This window comes from Anguilla rostrata, chromosome 9, assembly GCF_018555375.3.
Source record: "Anguilla rostrata isolate EN2019 chromosome 9, ASM1855537v3, whole genome shotgun sequence".
Classification (NCBI taxonomy): Eukaryota; Metazoa; Chordata; class Actinopteri; order Anguilliformes; family Anguillidae; genus Anguilla; species Anguilla rostrata.
Window position 1 is genome coordinate 25,324,832 of NC_057941.1, and position 23,050 is coordinate 25,347,881.

A 23,050-nucleotide genomic window follows, 5' to 3' on the forward strand; every position below is an offset into this window, starting at 1 on the left:
TCAGCTGGGATGACCCCTGCTAAAAAAATCATTGTCCAGCGTTGGCTCCCACCTCACCATTTATCTGTCAAACCCAGATAAATGAGGGGGGGGGGTTGAGGGTTTTTTTGTTTTTGCTTTGCTGTGAAACAATTCATTCAATAAAAATTGAATTACAAAAAAAAAGCTGTCTTCCACTCATCTCCCTCGCATATGTGCACAAGGTTGTACACATTACGGAGGTCGAGTTTAGTAAAGACAGCGGCAAATTGGAGGCGCTGAAAAGCCGAATTCATGAGGGGTAACGGGTACCGGTTCTTAATTGTGATGTTATTAAGACCTCTGTAATCAATACAGGGTCTCAGACAACTGTCTTTCTTCTCTACAAAAAAGAATCCAGATCCCGCAGGTGATGTAGAGGGTCTAATAAACCCATTGGCTAACGCCTCCTTAATATATTCTCTCATAGTTTTGCCTTCAGGGACGGACAAGGAATAGAGAGCACCCCTAGGTGGAACCGTGCCTGGGTATAGTTCGATCGCACAGTCATAGGATCTGTGCGGCAGTAAGGAAGTAGCCTTTTGCTTGCTGAATACCTCAGCAAGCGGCAGATAGACTTCCGGAACATTGTTTGGGAGCGGAAATGAAATCACACCGACCAAATTGACATCCTCCGAATACGCGGAGGACTAAGCCTTAGATTCGGTCTCTGAATCCAAACCATCACTCCGGGACCATTCGTCCGCAAGAGGGTCCGAGTCACAAACATGCTAGGCTTTCCTCCCGTTCCTCAGAAACAGGAGAGAAACAACGGCCAAAGGACACCCCAACCTCCACCTCATCACCCTCGGACCCAATATCAGTCTCGTTCAGAGGATTAGGGGAACGAGAAGATAATCTGTTGCAGTGAGCCCCGCACTGAGGAACCCACTGTAAGATAGGGTTCGAACTATTACCCCAATCGACGTGCGGTTTGTGCTCAAGCAACCAGGAATGGCCCAAGACCAAGGGATAAGCTGGGGAATCCACTATAAGAAACGACTCCGTTCCACGTGACCGCCGAACGGAATGCTCATTTTTTAAAAACTAGTGACTCGTTTGACAAGCCCGGTGCCCAACGGGCGACCGTCCAACGCGGTAATGTGTTGAGGATGAGAGAGTGAATGGACAGGTAGCTTCAGTTTTTTTTGCCCAACCAGCGTCAATAAAATTTTCCATGGCACCGGAGACTAAAAAGGCGGAGGTCCGGCTTATATTCCACGGTAACAAATGTGCGAAAGTTAGACTCATCAGGTCTCACTAGTGACTGGTCTTTTGCCCGCAGCTTAGCACAGGTGGAAATGGTGTGCCCCTTGCGCTTGCAGTACCGGCAAAACTCCTCCTCGGATTTACGCCCCTTTGCCGAACTGAGCGTTGTGTTGTCAACCTGCATGGGCTCTTCTCCAGTATGAGAGTATTGTGTAGGCACAGGAATAGCTGCTGGAGATGGGAACGAGGAAGTAAATGGAGTGAGACGGCTCCTCTTCTCAGCTCTCTCTCTCTCACGTTCCCGAACACGTTTATCAACGAATAGCCGTGGCAACCAGGGCATCGAAAGTTGTCGGCGGTTTGAGAGCCGCTAATGCATCTCTCACAGGGTCGGAGAGTGCATTGGTAAAAAGCGTCATGAGCGGATCTTCCGCCCATCCCGTCTCCCCTGCTAAAGCCCAGAAGGTGATGGAGAAGTCGGCTACGCTCTGGTTCCCCTGACTGATGCGGGTAAGTCTTGTAGCCGCTTCTTTGCCTGTAATGTTGTGGTCGAATACGACAGCCATCTCCTTTATTAACCTCTCAGAGGTGCTTATGACGGGGGACTGTGAGCGAATCAGGGGATCCGCCCACGCCAGAGCAGGACCCATCAGTAATGAGAGGATAAATGCGACCCGGGAGTCATCTGAAGCAAATTGGGAGGGCTGAGCCCTAAAGAAAATCATGCACTGAGACAGAAAGCCCCTGCATTTCCCTGATTCCCCGTCATAGTGCAGCGGGAGTTGTAATTTGGGCCCCCGAACACTGGCTAGAACAGGTGATGGTATGTGGGGAGGAGGTGCTTGGGGAACTGGGGGACGGAGATTGCTCGCTAGGAGGCGAAAACTATCAGCGAGAGCCATAAAATCATCCTGCTGACGGCGTAATCGCTCTAGCATCTCTTCCTGTCTAGCACACATGGCAGTTAGGTGATTGTGACTAGCAGCCTGCTGTGCCTGGAGCGTCTGAATCCCTATCTCGTGACCCGATAAAATGGCTTGTTGGGCCGTTAAAGCCATTTCGAAGGGGGTAGTAGCCATTTCTATTTCCAGGGCAGTTGCTGGTGCCTCCATGTGGCTTCAGTGTACTGTGAGGGAGGTGGGAGTGTCGGAGGACCACACGCAACTGTACAGGGAATCAAAAAGCTTATCCCCGAGGAGAAGCAAGAACTGAAAGTCAGACAAGAACTGAAAGTCAGACAGTGTCTTAAATAGCCTTGCACGATGCAGGTGGCAGGAATCACGGCATAGGGAGGAATAATTGGAAACAGGTGCATCCAGTGAGGCAATAATCAGGCCGGGAGGCCAGAAAACGGAACTGAACCCCAAACCCATGACTGAAAGTCAGACAGTGTCTTAAATAGCCTTGCACGACGCAGGCGGCAGGAATCACGGCATAGGGAGGAATAATTGGAAACAGGTGCATCCAGTGAGGTAATAATCAGGCCGGGAGGCCAAAAAATGGAACTGCACCCCAAACCCATGACAAAAGGAGAACCATGCTGACATTCAAAACAAAAGTGAGGGGATTGAAAATGAGGGGACATAAAACTGTTGAATGTTCAAATAGGTTAATTAATCATTGACTTGTATTTAAAAAAAAGTAACTTTAGCAAAACAAGTGGTAAAATGGCACCTCTTTAAGTATGGCCTTCGCCTTAAGTAAGGCAAAGAAGTTATCCCTAACCATGTGAGACCCAGACACTGATGTAATTGAAAAACATTTTTTCTTCTTCTTGTTGCAGGAGGCCTCTGATGAGGAATATGTTGAAAAAATAGCATTTTTATGTTTTAGTGGAAATTTCTGAACATGCATGTAAAAATGCAATGTTGGGCTCGAATGTTATTATGCCATTATGCTTCCTAGTAAAAATACTCCAAGACACAACTGTGCTAGTTTGATGCAAGCATAACAATCACTACAACTCATGGAACATTACCAGAAACCAGTTCTTGTATACTGTTATAGTGAGCCTTTGGTCTGCTAATACACACATGGCTGTCCTACCACTGAGTCACAATGTTGCATTTTTACAACATGGTAAAAATCACCACAGAGTAAGAATTACGTTGTTTTGTTTTACATATATTGATTATCCACAGATACTACACATTTGGCATCCAACTAAAAATATTGGAGGTAATTTATTTACTTCAAGCGGTGGAAAACCCAGATAAGGGGATCTGCTTGAGCAGCCTATGTTGTGTGTACTCTAAACACTCTGTGTAACAGGTGAAAATGTTTCCCTCCAAACATTTTGTTGCTAAATTATAGTAAAGGGCCTAAGGAACTGGGATGTTGTTCTAAACTGATATTGGCAAAAATGGTGTCTCCGGGGTGCCTGAAAAGAAATGTTGCATTTTTGCAACATTTGGTCTCACAGGGCTAAACACATCATGAATAAGAATTTTACACACATGCATGGAATACTGCAACACATGCACACATGCATAAAAAACACAAAACACATACACACACACACACACATACACACATACACACGCACACCATACAGGTTCTGCAGAACACCTAGATTCTATAAAACCGTTCCCATGTCCCTGTCCCTACAAATCAGTTGGCTGAGTGTGCAGGTTTTCAGAGACATTCACAGAATCAGATTAGACCTGTTTTATTTCTCAGAAAGCAATGAATATGGAAATGCTGGAGTCCACCGCAAAAACCTGCTGCAGCATGTTCCACATTGCTCATGATGTAGATTTTCCCACATAGGGACACAAATAGTGTACACCTAAAAAGGCTTACGCCCTAGTATGATTTTGTGTTTCACTCACTTGATAGTTTCATGATCGAAATAGTACAATGCTGTCTGTTCCCTTTTGTTGGCTTTGTAAACATTAATTATTATATTAATTATACACCAACAGCAAAAAGTCCTCTGCACTAATCATAAATTATTTTGTTAATTGCTTTGGTTATGAAGTTTTCCAAATCTTATAATTGAACTATTCTATCTTCATTTGACCTGGACTTACATTTAACTCACATGAAGTAAGTTTTCTAATTTGCCTGAGAATGACAGACAAAGCCAGGCAAAATCGAATTTTTATGTTGTCATCTGGTCACGTGTTTGCAGTGCTCTTGCACGACAAGGTGTGTTTTGCTGTCATACACGTACACAATGCACCAAACAAATAAGTGAGTCACGCAGTTCCCCAGGTTCAACTGTGTATTTTCTCACATGTTGAAAGTGTAAGAAAGAATTTCTGCCAGGATGCTGTTGTTTCTAACAGTTTACTCAAGAGACTTTGGAGCCTCACAATATTAAACATGGAGGGACCCTGTGCATTCCACTCCATTCGCAAAGAGATCTAATCAAACCAGCTCCAGAGCCCCTCGTCAACAAATATAAAAAATGATTAAAAATAATAAATTTTTAAAAAAACTGTCTGGCCAAGGACGTTCCAAGGAGATTTTATTAAAATGGCTCATGCACTGAGAGGCTAACTCTGTCAGTGAGGGGTTTTATTACATGTTTACGACGTGTGTCTGATGCATGAATTCTGATCCTGCGACAGAGGCCAGCCTGAAGAGGGACTGACTTAAGAGTGCTAGAGTGCCCTATATCGTCTCCTTGGGAAGGTGATATTCTGCAAAACATCTTTTCTCAAATCCTTAACTGTATGAATTCCTTTGTGCTTACCTGTATGTGGCCCTCTGTCTGAGGGTCAGTTCCAAAGACCTTTTAATGAGCTGCTTGGTAAAAGAGCTCCTTTATTGTCCTTACTGCAGATTTGGCCCCCAAACAGTACTCTCTTTCTTTTTTGCGAAACAATCTACTTTTTTAGAAGTATCTCCTTTTGCTTCTTAAGAATACAGCCACTGCCACTGCTTCAGGTTGTTTACCTTTACCTGTCCATGCTTTTTTCTCATTGTACCCTCCACAGTAGACCACTGCGGACTGCAAACATAGCAGAACCCTTTTTGGATCGGAGAAAAAAGTACCGTTCTCCGAGGACTGGACTCTGACTTCAGGGAGCAGGTGAGTATTTTTGGGGTTTATTCTCTTTTGCTTTGCCTGTGTGGATGTCTCGCTCTTCGGCACGTGTGAGAGTCAGTGGGTCTATCTGATCGCTCTTGGCCAATATTGCGCCAAAGGACATTGTTAAATAAGTGCATATTTTGAGTTTGACCTTGATTCTAATACAAAGGGATTTTTTTCTGTATACATATTTGTGTTTTACTAAAAACATGCACCAAATTGTATCGTTGTCGTAACATGGACAATGCTAACAGCAATGTAAAAGAGGGCAACAAGAATGTGTTCTCTTTAAGAGAAAACAAAAACAATAACCTTCTCACTTCGTTTGATGTGTGGAAATATCTCTTTGCGAATGTCAATGTCTGTTTTTATTCTGTGAAATAACCACACTTAGTCAAATGGTGCTACGACATTTTTCTATTGTGACCAGAATTTGTCCAGTTATTTGTTCAATTTGAAAACTATCCGTTGAAATGTAGACTAATTATTTGATTGCTTTCATTTCTTTTCATGAGAATTAACTTCCTTTCAATTTTATAGATTAACTTTGAAATCTTACCCTTTATCTAATTTCATGGAATAAAGAAGTGGTGGTGTAATGTCAGTGTGTGCAGTGCTTATGCATGTGAGGTAGAGAGAGAGAGAGAGAGAGAAAGAGAGAGTGAGGTAGAGAGAGAGAGAGAGAGAGAGAGAGATATGCAAGGCACATAGTAGATCATAAAACTCCAAGTTCATACCAAGGAGTTTGTGTAATTAATTATTGACATGCTGAGGTCAAGGTCTTTGTACAATATTTAAAATTTAAAATATTGGTTTTTGGTTAATATGCCCGTTATGACCCAAATAGAATTCATTTAATCTTAGGTAAAGCCATACATGTTAAGTATAAGAATGGTGGTCAGGACATACACTGCTTTGAATCACCGATAAGCCATGAACACAACTCAATGGATATACCAGATTATTTGGTGTGGGGCCTGCACTCAAGACGAATGAGACACCACATATTTCTGTGTGTATGTAGCTGTTTGCTGTTTTTCAACACAGTGAAAATATGGTATATTGACATAGGGATATACATGTATTAACAAGGACAAGTCACTGTTTATCCATCATAGAAAAGACAAAAGTAATAAAAGAACATTCTCACTTAATAGGATTTATGTAAATGTCTCTATCTAGCAAGAAATTAAGCTTGAGCAGCTTTTCTAACCCCGTTTTTATGACAGCCATATTTGTAACTTTCATGAAGTCACACCTTAATAACTTCCCCATCATTCTTCTTTCACAACAGAAGCAGATGTGTTTATAGACAAAGATATGAAACTGACATGGAAGTTGGTATTCATTGGTACTGTTGGCACTGATGTATACCTAATTTATCAGGTATTTAATATGCATACCATGTTGAACATTTGGCTTAGCTAACAGCACTGAAGTTGGCAGTTGGTAGAAGTTGGAAGTTCTTTCTTCACTTCTGTGCATTGTGGGTTTCAATATTGACATTATTTTAATTAAATAAATAAAAAATCTGTATTGATAGTGCTGATATTGTCTGATTGTCATTTGTATGTGAAGCAATGTGAGATAATTGATGGGATAAATAGTATGTTGGGGCTCAGATATGGCCCAAAAATTACTCTTATAATAGTATAATAGTAATGAAATTATTACAGTCTGTAATTTGACAGATGCTGTTATCTTATATTCCTCTGTGGTTCACAGTATTAATTGTATTATGTCCATGCACTTCATCCAAAACATACCTTTATCTAGCTTTTATGTGAGAGTCTTTTTAATCAATGAATTAATCTTTTGCCCAAAAGGCCTGCTTGCTGCTTCAGGGAGAACAGTTCTTTCTTGTCCAATGTCGCAATTATCAACATGGGTGTGGCATGCTAAGACATATTTGGAGATCTGAAAATGTTTTCTTACCAAGAGTTATATTATGACTGAGGAAAACAACATTCCGTCTCCATGACCTCCACAACCCTGAAACTATTTGGTTTAGTTTGATAGGATAAATTAAAATTTGTCTCCTTGACTCTTTCCTGTGAACTACTCTTTATGTGATTTCTTGCATGGCCAGGCAAAGGCATTCCAATGCACCCCCCCCCCCTATCCAAGAGGGCCAGGGGCAACTGCTCTCTGTCATGGTAACAGGAAACCTGATCTGTGGAGGGTTCCTGGGCAGGTAAAAGCCTTAACCCTTGGATTTCTTGTGGGAATCCATCTGAGAGTAAGGGAAATCTCCCCCATAAAACCTGCAATCCTTTCTTTTTCAAACACTTTTCACTTGAGACAAACACATTCATGTTCCTATATTTCACTGTAATAATGGTTACAACAGTCACAGATGAGAGGACATCATGCAAAGATATCCTCCTTTGCTTGCTGGCAAACTGGCAGACAGTTAAATTAAGTTCCTTTTGTTGGTTTCACACATACAAAATGCCCTACTGTCGCTATGAGAAAACAGTACAACACAAAAAAAGTTAAAAGTTGGAAGAATCACAAGCTGTTGTAATCCAGTCCTATTGTTACTATTTTTAAAGATGTTTACAGAAAATGACAAACGTGACGTAAAAGTGCGAAACTGTGGGGAAAAGTATCAACTTGTAAGGGGAAATGACCATAAATGGGCATTAAATTTTTTGTTAAATGAATAGCTAATTTGAAAAGCAACAATGACTCACTGAAGCCTTTGGGGACAGCTCTCCCGTGGCTTAGGCACAAGGCGAAAAACCAGTTGGGCAAGCTATGACGACAGACAGAGGACAAGCCCCACCTTTCACAACTGTATATAAGTACTGGCGTCCACGGGGTCTGAAATACATTTTGGGGGACCATTCTCAACCAAAAGACATCTGATCTGCTGAATTGTTCGTAATAGCCTTTTTTGGACACGAAAGAAAAACAACAAAAGTCAAGGAAAATGGTTTCTGCTGGGCTACAGATGCTGGGCACGGCCCTGGCGATCATTGGCTGGATTGGGGCAATCGTCGTGTGCGCCCTCCCGATGTGGAGAGTGACAGCTTTCATCGGCCAGAACATCGTGACGGCACAAACCACCTGGGAAGGCATCTGGATGAGCTGTGTGGTGCAGAGCACCGGGCAGATGCAGTGCAAGGTGTACGACTCCATGCTGGCGCTCAGCTCCGATCTTCAGGCTGCTCGCGCCCTGACCGTTATCGCCGTAGTTGTGGGTGTGATGGGAATCCTGTTGTCCATAGCTGGGGGAAAGTGCACCAATTGCGTGGAAGATGAGTCCTCCAAATCCAAAGTGGGCATTGCTTCGGGTGTGATCTTCATTGTCGCGGGAGTCCTCTGCCTTATCCCTGTCTGCTGGACGGCCCACACCATTATCCAAGAATTCTACAACCCCCTGGTGGTGTCTGCGCAGAAGAGGGAGATCGGCGCGGCCCTGTACATCGGATGGGCGGCCTCAGCTCTGATGATCATCGGCGGAGGTCTGCTGTGCTGCAACTGCCCTCCCAAGGACGACGCCTACAGTGCCAAATACTCCGCGGCAAGATCCGCCACATCTCCAAAGGACTATGTGTAAGGACAGAAGTCTGAAGAGCGACTCTCCTTTTGGACTTTAAAGACACTGCCACTGCCAATTCCGCTTACACGTCTTTTCCAGGCAGTGTGTTTGTTTACCGGCCATGGTCATCTTGTAATGAGCTGTAGATTTCAGGAGAATAAATGGCACTCAGATGATTTATGGCCTTTAAATACAACAGTTACATGTAATGGCCTGAAGACAGTGGTAAATGTCTCCAAGAATGAATGGTCATAGTCATTGACTGTGTTTTGCTACCAATGGATTATAAATGGTTCTGTGTTGTTTTCTGTTTTCTGAACAATTACCTATTGTATGCCTAGAGATTTAAATGCGTTTAATACATTTTAATTGTTCAACTTGTACATTTCTGTTACGTAATACCTCTATGTTGTATTGTGACCACTTCAATAATCTTGAAATGGTAATGAAACTGTAAATAAATTTTTTTCACATTTTACATTGTATCTGTTCATTGTGATATCTTTAATGCAGAAACCTTTAACACTTTTGGGTATCAGATGTAATATGATTTCCCATGGCACTACACTAATAGAGAAGTCAAATAGAAATGCATTTGATACACTTATAAATTCATTTCATCTAAAGTGCACAACACTTGCACAGATGTGACATAAGTCTGCAAATACTATATTGGAATACATTATAAAATGACCACTGGTGTACAATGCTATTTGTACACCAGATCTGCTTTAAAGGAGGAAAGTTACTGGGTGGGGCTGTTCCTTGTCTCAGCCTGGTTTAGATGTGTCAAAAACGAGTAGCCTCCAAAAATATTGGGAGAATAATTAAAACATTTTGAATATATTTAAAACATGATTATTTGCGACGTTTTGCAAAAAAAATGGTGAGCTATTATTACACATTTCACAGTTTCAGCGGCTTTTCCTCACATCACACAAGCCTCCCGCTTACGATGTCTTTCAAATGTATTTTTTTTAAGAGAAATAAGTTTGCTTCAGATTACATTTTTTTAACCACAGGCAAAGATATATGGGGACCGTACAAATAGAGAAGTAGCCTATTGTTACGCAGTTTGAAGAAATTAACGTGGAAATTCGCTTCGCAAAGCTTCTCATTAAAGTTTTTATCATTATTATTATTAATAATAATAATAATAATAATAATAATAATAATAATAATTATTATTATTAATATATATATATATTTTTTAATACAAAAAATATATATTACAGGACGGTTGTAAAACGGTGCAGTGTTGTGTCTATTCAACACATTCCAAGCATGCTGTGACTCTAGCGACCTCGCGCCGGATCCAGCAGTGTTGCATCCGTCGTATGTAACAGGACAGCCAGCAGCCTGTTGCACCAGTATTAGGCTACTTCATTTTAAGCGTAGGTTAGTTGTATGGAGGAATAAACGTTCCAAAATTAAATAAACAGTGAAAAAAAAAAAAAGGAATTTCACAAATAATAGCCTAGATCAATTAAACAAATACTTAATTTCATTTATTGACAAATGCGTGTATCATGATGCATAAATTAGAGGAGTCACAAATGTGTTTCACTATCCACAAACAAATATCTCTCAACTTGTGTCTTGTAATCTAATATCTCATTTAAAAACACGTTTTCCACATACAAAAATGCCAAGTTACTCACACATACAAGACATACACCGTCTATAACTCATTCATTCAGACTGCCAAAATCCAGGCCTGCCATTAAAAGTATTGATATTAAAATGACGCCAAGTTACGGTACTACAAACAATATAGGCTATCTTGCCTCACCGAAATTAAATAAGATGTATTCTAAAGCAATGCTACCCAATATTTCCTAAATTCTTTCAAGTCACTTGGCCCTGTGTTTTGTAATCTTACCATTTTACAATGTCATGCAAACTTTGTGTCAGATCAAAGTGTCAAATATTTCGAATTGCCTCATGGAACACCTTGAAATGCATGTAGAAAAGTGCTAGTGAGTAACTACAGGAAGCATACTTCTCTAGAAAACATATGTTTATACTTGCTTCTGAACTGAATTTGAGTAAATATACAAGTGATTGTATATTTGCTACGTACAATAAATACTGCATGTAAAATACATATTGTACATACCAGGGTCGGAAATTAACGGGGGCTCGGGGCAAAATGCCCGTAAAAATTTTTTAATTGCCCTTGGAATTGGGAATGAAAAGTTAACTTTCTGTATTTTAACGTTACGTGTCCGGATTTTGTTCTATTTGTTCTATTTTGTTGTATTTGTGCAAAGCGCAACTCGAAAAAGGCCAGCTAGGCGTCCGTACCTGCACAACCCCTGCCCCCTCCTATAGCGTTATTTACCTCAGACAGAGACAGGCAGCGCCAGCTAGTTCAGTGGCTAGACTAACGTTAATTTAAGATCAAGGCTCACAAGATCGCGCATGGTAAGTGAGCACCACTGAGTAACCCGTTCAAGTAATGCCAGCTAGCCTGCTAGTGTAACGTAGACTCACTGTATTCCGAACACCAAGTTCGGAACATCGTGAGCTAACTTGATGACGAATAAATGACGAATAAATTACTTCCGGATCAGCCGTGGTTTTTGTGTGCGTGTAAAGCCCAAGCGGCCAAAACCAGACTTCGTTTTTGAAGCTCATTTCCTGGTGTTGTAGTTCCTGGTTGCTCACTAGCGCCACTACGGATGGCTCCAGTATAGGTGTTTTCATATCCGGTTTCCATGTTAGTCTACGGTACAAATGCGATCAAAATACAAAGTCAATAATTTTTTCTCACAAGAACAAATAGTCATAATATGTGTATTTTATTGGTCTTATGACTGTCCATCGGTCGATTTCATGATTTATTGCGTCATTTGTGTACAGTGCCAATATGTGTTCTGGACCAATGAGGTACAGCTTGCGTCACTTCCGGATTACTGCAGACGACTGAGCTACGGTAAGGGCTACAATCTGTGGGTGGGCGGTGGCGCCTCTCGGCCTTGGCATTGCGGCTCCGGCTACGGCCCGCCTGTGCTTAGTCTGAAAATGCAGGCATCCCATTTCGTGGCGATTTCATTATGGCGTGTGCTATTTACAGCTGCACTAGACGACCATAAAATAATTCTCCTCTTAAGTTTTTCGGTAGCCGAGTCATTTTTACTATTCCCTTTAGCCTACTTAACCAAATAATTACTTGGCAGAAAGCGTAATCAGCTTGCTATATTTGGTAGTCCAGTAGTAGCCTATGCTATAACAGTTCGCAACTTCGACTACCAAGCCATTTGACTAGCTAGCTAACCGGCAAACATTCAATCTGTCAGACGTGTACATTCCGTAAATGTCTACCTGGGCCATGCTTCACGCATGTGACAAAGCTACTATAATCCCGATTTTGGGATAAACACTTTTTCAGTTTCGCGAAGCGAATTAAGAGTCTCAAGGTTGGCGGGCGCGGCCATGTTGTCGATTTGGAGCCAAAACCATAGAGTTAAGCGGTCTTGTGATGTTTACAATGTGATTGACAGTCCGGTGCGGAAAAACCCATCAACCTGTAGACAAAATTGGCAAAGAACTTGAGGCTACCCTGACTCTGCCGTGGTCTTAAAACATTTAGTCAAGGTCGGGAGTTTATTTCATCGGACAAACCATGAGTTAAGCAGTACTTGTGATTTTTACAATTATGATTCAGTCGGTGCTTGGAAATAGCATCTACTACAGGCTAGGAGTCCGTTATGTTTAAATTTATGGTACAGTTTAATTCATCGTGACTGTATGTCATGTAATCTTAGGATTAACATATGTTCAGTATCTTCAATTAGTTCTCAGCAACGAATATGTGCTAGCATCGCTGCAGTGAGCTAGGTAGGCTATCCGTGGTTAGCTCACGCATTAGCAATATGAACCACAGGGGAAGAACATCGACTACACTGGTAATGGTCAATCAACCAGAGATGTGTAGACTACTGGTTATTTGACTAGGCTAATTTTCGTATAACTGTCTGGTAGACCTGCTTAATCGAGCAAGTTATCGTCGTAGGTTTTCGCCACAGTCAGTTAATAAGCCAGCAACTGCTGCTAGCTACTCCATCGCCGTTTGTGGTGTTCACTTGCTGGGTGACGCTAGCTGACCGATCGTTCGCAAGTCACTTTCTACCGAATAAAAATTAACACTGTCAGCTGTGATTAACGAATCTACCAAGTATTTTAATAACTGATCTGCAGGCCTGTAAATATGACAACACACTTTGAACAGCAAGTTTTCCACCTGGTGCATGAAGAGAAAAATAATGTACATTGATTTTCTAATTATTATTTTTTCTTGTAATCATCAACATGGAAAGCTATATAGAGCCCAGGACCGATTCTGGACCACTGTCTAATCTCTTGTCGGTTCTATGCTAAACATGTCTTCTAAATGCCAGTCTTACAAAGATGGTTAATTGTTAATCTGGTGTGATTTATCGTGTGTTGCATGTATTCAGCAATAAACCTAAGACTCTAATTCGCTCGTGAACTGAAATTTGCAGTTTTGATCCAAAATCGGGATTATATAGTTGTCACATGGTGACATCAGGAGACTTTCGAGTCACGATGACAAACCGTCAACACGTTTTACGATGAATATGCAGTTAGGGTTAGCTGTAGCCGAAGTTGCGAACTGTTTTAGCACAGGCTATGGACTACCAAATATAGCAAGCGATTAGCTGTTTCTGCCAACTAATTATTTGGTTAAGTAGGCTAAAGGAAATAGTAAAAATGACTCGGCTACCGAAAAACTACAGAGGAGGATTATTTTATGGTCGTCTAGTGCAGCTGTAAATAGCACACGCCATAATGAAATCACTACGAAATGGGATGCCTGCGTTTTCTGACTTCGCACAGGTGTACCGTGGTCGGAACTGCAATGTCAAGGCCAAGAGGGGCCACCTCCCACCCCAGTGACCATATACTGTAGCCCCTACTGTAGCTTAGTCCCAGAGACTGTAAAAACGAAGTCTGGTTTTGGCCGCTTGCTTAGTCCTCAGCAGTAATCAGGAAGTGATTGTACCTCATTGTCAAATTGTACAAACTGTACCTCATTGGTCCACAACAAATATTATAACAGTGCCCAAATGACACAATAAATCATGAAATCGACCCATGGACAGTCATAAGACGAATAAAATACACATATTGTGACTATTTGTTCTCATGAGAAAAAATTATTGACTTTGTATTTTGACCTCATTTGTACCGTAGACTTACATGGAACCCGGATATGAAAACACCTATACTGGAGCCAACCGTAGTGGCGCTAGTGAGCAACCAGGAACAACGAGACCAGGAAATGAGCTTCAAAAACGAAGTCTGGTTTTGGGTGCTCCCTTGTGACAGTGTGTTGGGGAGGCTGTTGCTAACGAGAGACTACGAAACGGGCAGGCTTATACTGCTCAACCAAAAGTGTTCCTTGTAAAATTGTTCACGCAGGTCCAAATATCGTTTTATTTAAATGGTATCAGTTTTTAATAAATGTTAAGATTAACCAGATAATGATTTAATAGAGATTTGCCGGCATAAGATGTTGAGATGATAGGAAAGGAGGATTTTTAACTGTGATTGTTTATAAACTTTTAGAAATAAAATATGCTTGGATAAGAGTCATTGAATATTGGTCTGTCATGCAACATAGAAGAACTAAGGTATTGCCCAACATTTGATAAAATTGCCCAGGAAATGATCCAAAATGCCCCCGAAACATATTTCACAAAGGCAAAAAAAGCCCTTGTTAAAAAAAGTTAATTTCCTACCCTGGTACCCTACATACATACATAGATAACTTCTTTATCCCCATGGGGATATTTCCCTCGCAGCATGTTACATTCACATTTACGAACAGACATTTATACCAAGAAACATACAATCATTCACGCAACAGAAAGGCTGGGCAGCGAAATACATACACACCAATACAAATTGGACATATAGATGCCTATTCAATCAATCTTGACTGTGAGAAAGCCATCCACACATTTGGCCTGTCCATGTACTGCATGCTTATACACACAGGGCCAAGTGACTTGAAAGAATTGAGGGATATTGGGTAGCATTGCTTTGGAATACATCTTATTTAATTTCGGTGAGGCACGATAGCTTATATTGTTTGTAGTACCGTAACTTGGAGTCATTTTGATACCAATACTTTTAATGGCAGGCCTGGATTTTGGCAGTCTGAATGAATGAGTTATAGACGGTGTATGTCTTGTATCTGTGAGTAACATGGCATTTTTGTACGTTGAAAACGTGTTTTTTATGAGATAGACTATCATTTCTTTTTGCAAAGCGTTTTATTATGAGAGTGAAAAATGCGAAGTGACCCTGTAAGAAACGGTTGTGGATTATGGCTATCCTTGTGTGAATTTGTACAGTCTGATGAGCGTGTACCGTTTAGCAGTTTTGGTTTGCTATATATGTAAATCAGTGGCTGTGACAAATGGTGCGGTGGTGTAAGCGTAAATGCATCAGAAACGCAGGCGAAATATGGCCAGTGTATGTACTCACGGATTTGATGGCCATCCAACGAGCATCGATAGACAAAAGAATCAGCAAGCCGGTAGAATTAGAGCTCCCTAGGTCGCAACTTGTGTACCATTCTGTCCTGCTCCGTAGTCTGTTATTTCGTGGAGATGCACTTTTAGTGTTTGTAAGGTTTATAAGGCATTTTGATAGGCTTATCTGCAGGTAGGAATCCTCTTCGCTGTTTTGCTAAGCTAGAACCGGAAAACTTGATAGTGGAGAATAGGAGCAGACGCATATGTCCCAGCAGGCTTTGCTGAGAAAATAACAACAGTGTGAGACAAATTAGGAGAAATTATGAAATTGCTGAGTTGAAACAATATGTTTTTAGCAGAATGGGCATGTAGGGAAAGGTTGACATGATCACAGACTATAGTGCGAAGTAAATGAAGTGACCATGAGCGAGCTTAGTTTCCTTATCAAACGGTATATATAACAGTCTGTATAACACATAAGTCATTAAAGTGGAGGGTTAAGTTACGTGTGAAATCTACTGTGCTGATGTGCTTTTCTCATGTTCTATAGTAGTAGTTATAATTAAAGCCGCAAGCGGCGTTGGGGGGGATCCAAGCATTGGCACCATCGCGCCCCCTATGGAGCAATTTGTAATCCTCCGATTATGTTCAAATTAACTAACAACTTTTATGTTTGGGGTCAATTTGACCCCAGCAATATAAATCTGCAGAAAATAAATGTAACTGAAAGTGTTACCCAAGTTTCTCTCTCAGCTACTTTAGGCCTTTCTACTGACCATCTTAATAGCCCAGTAAATAAAACATGACTCCCCCCATCCTCCCCCTCCCCAATACATCAAGTATTGATTTTATATGACTATTGCAAAATATGCAAATGACTGTACAATCTCATTCATTGACCTAAAATTGAAAACAAAGTATGTTTTGGTGTTTGCAGGGCTTTATGTCGGTATTAAGTGCTCATTAAAAAAGAAAAATAACATTTGGAAAGAAACACACCTTTTATTATCAAGCATAGTAACATTTTATGTTTGGGGTCAATTTGACCCCAGGAAAAAATATTAAAAATGTCAAACATTTCAAATGTTTAGGTTCAGAAAACACTTCAGATCATCAATAAGTAACATATAAGTTATTCAATAATGAAGAAACACAAATAAAAAGTAAAATAGTCACCAGAATTTAGTTTTGATTAAAAAAAATGAACATAACAGCTCAACTAGGTACCCGTGGGTATCAATTCTTCATTCAAACAAGATAGGTGCAAGTTTGTCAGGCTCCTGTCGTCCCTGTCCTATTCCCTGTCGTCAAAGCGTACAATGTGGGAGAAAACATGAAATGTCTCCAGAGACATTGTAGCTGGAAAAATTGCCCTACAAGTGTCAGCATTCCAAAGGCTTGCTGTTGCTTCACCTTTTGACTTGTACACTCCTGCCAAAATAAGCAACCCAATATAGCATTGCTAGTGGGTCACATCCAGCTCTTTCCAATTGTCACCATACACACGCCTCCCCTCTAAGTTTGTCATCTCAAGAATATCCTTTTGCATTGATGGTGTTATGAAGAGTTCAAATGCAGACTTTATGTCTTGTACATGACTGCTAGCATATCTGGTGGGGCCTGGAACCATTTTGATGGCATTAGCAGCACTAAGTCTACCCTGTCTTTCAACTGAGGATGCAGACAATGGTAGTTCTCCATTTTCGGAAGTAAACATGTCAGTTCTTGGTGGTTGAGAGATGACAGGAGGGTTTGTTGGTGATTGAAAGGCAACAGGAAGGTTTCTTGGTGGTTGAGAGATGACGTGGGTTTCTTGGGGGTTGAGAGATGACAGGAGGGTTTCTTGGTGGTTGAGAGATGACAGGAGGGTCTTTTGGTGGTTGAGACATGACAGGACGGTTTAGTGGTGGTTGAGAAACAAAAGGAGGGGCAGAATGTGGTATCTCAAAGGCTTCATTCTCATCATCAGAGGAGGATGCCACACAGTCAGGGTCCTCCTCAACATTATCCTCAGTCTCAGACATATCCTCATCTAAATCACTTTCACCCTCCAAGATCTGTGACAGAACCTCAGTGGCAGAAAATATACGCCTCTGTCTGGTGGTCATTTTCAAAATCTTTAGTTAAGGCACAAATGCAAAGAGAAATGGTTTAGAGGGCTGTGTGTGCAGCCCTTATTATAAGTTTGCCCCTGCCCCCATGTTACGAGAATGATCAGAGATCTTGTGGGAACTATGTTTTCTCCTCACACACATGCATGCTCGCTCTCTCTCTCTCTCTCTCTCTCTCTCTCACACACACACACACACATTAATGTGAAAGTGCCCTCAGCCAACAACAAAAACAAGATCAAAATAATGGTTTTATATAACAATAGAGCTTGGGGTCAAAATGACCCCAACAACACCAATGCGTACAACATGTGTACAGGACATTATAGGCGTAACTTGGCGGGATGGCATACCTGCCATCCAAATCTCTCCATAATAATTGTCCTTTTCACAATAACGTGATCCTATTTTATTTCATAATGACATGTATTTCCGAATCCCCTTTTTCATTTCATAATGAGACTTTTCAAAACGGTGGGACCTCTCGTCCATACACATACATAAATGCCGCTTCGGGCCCCTTGCAGCGATACGGCAACGTGGCCGCCATATTGGTCCAGGCAAGACTGGCCTGAAAACAAATAGAAGTAAACGGGGGAGCTGCGGTATTTCTGGATAAAAAGCGCTATAACGTTTACATTTCTCAACCGATTTCAATGAGTCGTTTTTATATTCAAGGGCTTATGATCTACGTGGAGTACAAAAAAAGTTTTTTTTTTGTACTCCTACTCAAGTTAGCTAGCAAGCAAATAGCAAGAATTCATTGAAATCGGTTAAGAAATGTAAACGTTATAGTGCTATTATGAATGAGAGTAAATACTTTATACGAATGAAAGCAAGTTGCTAAAACACAATATGGACAAGTTATACTTCATGACAATGCTTCTTTGGTCAATAAACAAAGTACAGGGTACACTAAAAAAATGGCATTGACAATAATACATGAAAATCGTTGAAAACAACGGCATACTGCCAGCTAACGTTAAGACACCTCTGAAGAACATTACTTGCTAGCTATCTGGGCTAATGCCACTGGTTGTCCCAATGAACTGAGGTATCCTCACAGTTTCTGCCTAGCATTGTTGATTAACTCTCTCTCTCATGGCTCGCTCCCTGAACACCGACGGAATATGTCGTTATTTACATCCAGCACTCAAACGTTTGCTTAATTGTTTATTCATTATTCAGCTGGAGATTCCGACATTATCCACTTAGTACACCAACTATGTTAGCTAGGAACATCTCTATAAGATTGATAGATTATTGCTTGGTAGTTAGCCAGCTAGCGGGGCTAATGCTGCTAGCCACCCCACTCACAGTGCCAGCAGGGTTGGTGGGTGCATTCCAATTGTTTATTTTTACCTTCTTGCTACCTTTCCTTGCCTCCATTCCTAGTATGGAAGGCCAAAAGGGTCAAAAATACATGAAATTGACATGTGGAATCACGTTTTGTCAACGTTGGCCCATTCCATTCGCTTATTTTATCTCCTTGCTTACTTTCTTTGCTCCTAGCTCCACCCATCAGAGGATGCAAGGAAAAGAAGCAAGGAAACGACTTGAGGGCTGAGGAATCGAGGAAACGTGTATAAGGCAATTGCAACATCCTGGCTTTGAAGCATCAGACATGGCAGATGGGGAGTGGTGGATCTCATTGATTTGCATATTTAACTAGACAGGCAAGCATGCCTTCAGCTAACCTAAACTTATGAATCCCGGAAGTAAGCCTGTACTGCGTGTGTTGAAGGCAAAACATTGGAGGGAATATCAGACTTTTGAAGTCAAAATAAACGTGCTCCGTGGTATTTTGAAACTCGATTGACAACCATTACGTTTCATATGAGAAGCAGATTGCAAAATATGCATTATGTAATAAAATATGCACATTTTAATGAACATTTTCCCCAAACTTCTGGGCCAAAACAGACATTGTTTCAGAAACTGCTGCACATAATAAAATTTATGATCACAAAAAATGGGCCAATGGGGTTTTATTTGGTTGTTAAATCACCTTGGATTTCTACATTGAATTCAATGGGCAGCAATCGCTTTTGCTCTCAAGCATGCGCAGTAGAGACTGTTTCGTGTTACTTCCTAGGCTTCACCGCCTGGCCCCTCCTACCCTCTCCAGTTCCTGTATACATTCTATGGGTGGATCCATAAGTAAATCATTATACGTCACATGTTCCGAAAAAATACTTCTGCGAAGGATGCACTCAGTGCACTTTCTTGAAACCTAAGCTATAGAATGGAACTCAATAGCAAATATGAGTGAGCACCTGGGCAGTTGCTAAAGAAGGTAATGTAAATCTCTTCGGTCAGAACAACAGTGCAATTGTAAGATGATATGGCACACAAGTCATGAATTTCTTTACCTCAAGTGAGTGTATTTTCAGAGAACTTGACACATTATACAGGTGGTCTACTGCAGAACTACTGCAGAAGCCAGGGCTGCGGCTATGTGGCAACAGTTCCCAGTCACCTTGGTGTCACCTACTGCTCAGCGGTATGGCCAAGGTTTAACACAAGGGTGGGCAAGGCTATAAAATACCCTTATTTTATCAAGCTCAGTCTTCTGCAAGACTTGGCATTTTAGCAGAATGCATCAATAAGCTCATTAATAATGAGTGAAAATATTTTACATTTTATACTACTATTTTTTCTAACACAAATATAAAAAGTCTTATTGTAGTCTAATCCATGAGTGAACTGACTTTGGTATATTCAGATACTTAGTCAGTTGAGCCAGGGATAATTTTTGGAAAGAAAAACATGTATACCAACTGGACCTCCAGGAGCTGAACTGTCCACCCCTGTTCTAAACCGAACCACAAATAAGCTACACGCGATCTCACGCATCGTGACCATTCTATACTACCCTGTTTTGTTGTTAAAACTACATGGGATGCTTCCATTGCTAGTCATCATGATATATCTCAGTAGAAGGATCATAGAAACCTTTGGCATCTTATCACAGTTCACTAAGTTCCTCATGTTTTGTTGCTGTCCAGTGTAGGTTTTTGGCTTGATGCTTGTGTCTGATTTTACTGTGTCTACTTCAGAGGGTCCCTTCTTGATTCTGGCTGTGGAGCTGAGGCGTACCTTACAGCAAAGAGTGGCTCCTTGTTGGAATGTTACACTATTGAATGGTTGATTTTCAGCAGGTGTTGGTAATCCCTTGTGTTCTTATGGAACCGTAACTAAACATAATTTGTATAAAACCCTATACTTGGTAATGGAGTCCATGCCTGAGAAATATCTGGCATAACACTTAAAAGGTATTAAATCATAAATAACGCTTGCCTTGCAAATGTATGTATTTTTAAAAGTTTTTTTTTCTGTGTAACACTCTTACCAGTGGTGTTATCTTCCTGTTCATGACGTTGGCTTGTTCTGATTCAGCACGTACTTTTGTCAGAGGAAAAACATTTCTAATGGGAAATTGTGCCCTCTACAGTAATACTATGGCAGCACATTAAACCTGTTGACATTACAGAAGTCCTCTATCTAATGATTTGCATAATATTCTAACTTGTACAATAGGTATTAAGTAGATAACATTTTGAATACTATCAAGTGCTTATATATTGACTACCCTATCAGAAAATGAACTGGAAAATCTTTCAAAAGAAGTGAAACTATCATACAGGGAGCCCTTGGCGACAGCCCCAATTACTTCTTTGTTGGACATTGCTGTATTAGATAAATATTTGCTGGTAACAGTGACCGAGTATGAACTGGAGAATGGGTGGCGTTACAACGCTGTTGACATGAGGCTATCAAATCCACACAAGGCACTATCTGTACAATAAAGCAGGTCAGGTTGTTGACATGGTTTTCACACAGCATGAAATGATGGGCCAGATTATTTACTAATACTTTGCATCTATTTATGTCCTACATTTAATCTTATTTTGCCTGTGGCTATGAGAAATTAGTTAAAGTGATAATGATGTATTAGTAGCTGATGATTCTGATTTTCTGTACATCAACTAAGATGAACTTTTCACACCATATAAGATACCGATATATTGTTTAAAAGAATGATGTATTGTAAGTGTTCACTTCACATGAAGGGCATTGTCCTTGAGAATTCAGAAGGCCCCTAATGAGGTCTCACTGAGAAAAGATTTCCTTCTGTACTTTTTCAAATATGAAGTAAATATTTTAAAGCTCTTTTGTATTTACAGTTATCATTTTCCATGAAAACAAGTGAAGACAGGACTTTTTAAGACAGTTAAATCAGTACAAACAGGTTGACTTTGTAAATAGTATTTTCAGCTCATCAGCATTGCTAGAGGTCATTCAGCCTGTGTCTGTGTGTACAAAACATACAGTGAAGGGAAGAGGGTATTGTAATATCAAGTAACAGCTTTTCTCTCTTCGTGAGGACAAAACCACACCCTCCAAGGTGAACTATAAATGCCAGAACCGTTTTCCCCCCTGTGAACACTACTTATGAGCTTTGCAAAGGGACTAAGCACTATCTTTGGCTGATCGCAGTGAACAGGGAAGGACCGCGGCAATGGTATCTCAGGGGCTCCAGATTATGGGCATTGTCTTGGCATTGATCGGATGGCTGGGGACAATAATTGTGTGCGCATTGCCCATGTGGAAGGTGACTGCTTTCATTGGGGCCAACATCGTAACGTCACAGACCATCTGGGAGGGCCTGTGGATGAACTGCGTGGTCCAGAGCACGGGACAGATGCAATGCAAGGTCTATGACTCCCTACTGGCCCTGCCCCAGGACCTACAGGCCGCCCGGGCCATGCTCATCATCTCCATCATAGTGGGCATCTTCGGCACCATGATGGGCATCGCTGGGGGCAAGTGCACCAACTGCATGGACGATGAGGCGTCCAAAGCCAAGGCGTGCATAGCTGCGGGTGTGACCTTCATCATTTCTGGGCTGCTCTGCATTATCCCTGTGTCCTGGTCAGCCAACACCATCATCAGGGACTTCTACAACCCCCTGCTGACCGAGGCCCAGAGGAGGGAGCTGGGAGCCGCCCTGTACATTGGCTGGGGGTGTGCGGGGCTGCTGTTGCTGGGAGGAGGTCTGCTTTGCTGGAACTGCCCCCCCAAGGAGAACCGCCCCTACATAGCGAAATTTGCACCCGTGAGATCATCATCATCCACACCCATGGACTATGTTTAATTTGACAGAGTGTTTTTTTTTTCAGACTCCTTTTCCAGGTACCTGAGAGAAATTCAGGACTTTTAAGTTAAAAAGAAAATTAAGTAAAACTCATCAGAGCGCTGAAACTCACTGAGGCTTGTGTAATGATGTTCATATATTATTCTTAAAATATAATTTCTATTTTTCAGTTACCCAGAGTTACCTGAATACAGACTTTCTGCTATTATGCTCATTTTCAAATGATCTATAAGCTGCTCTCACTTCTGTTTTTTCCCATGAGTAATTTTAATTTATATAATGGGAACATTTTTAATCTGTCGTCAATATGAATATTTCAATGTCCAAAAATGTTATATATTAAAATGTTTGAATTGTAATTGACCTTTGTATTTTGTGAGTCCCTGCAGTATTCGGTAGAATACGTACATGTTCAAACATCCAAGTAAGCGCTTTGAGAACAGGCTTTGCGGTAGGGTA

The 23,050-nt window shown here is 41.1% G+C and overlaps 1 protein-coding gene across 1 annotated transcript; it reads left to right on the forward strand.

Moving 5' to 3' along the window:
• Positions 1-8,054: 8,054 nt before the first annotated feature.
• Positions 8,055-22,950, forward strand: LOC135263374 (claudin-4-like). The gene is made up of 4 exons (XM_064351312.1): positions 8,055-8,659; positions 11,167-11,185; positions 20,270-20,290; positions 21,968-22,950. The coding sequence occupies exons 1-4, from the start codon at positions 8,202-8,204 to the stop codon at positions 22,589-22,591; spliced, it is 1,122 nt and encodes a 373-aa protein (XP_064207382.1). The 5' UTR covers positions 8,055-8,201; the 3' UTR covers positions 22,592-22,950.
• Positions 22,951-23,050: the final 100 nt, after the last annotated feature.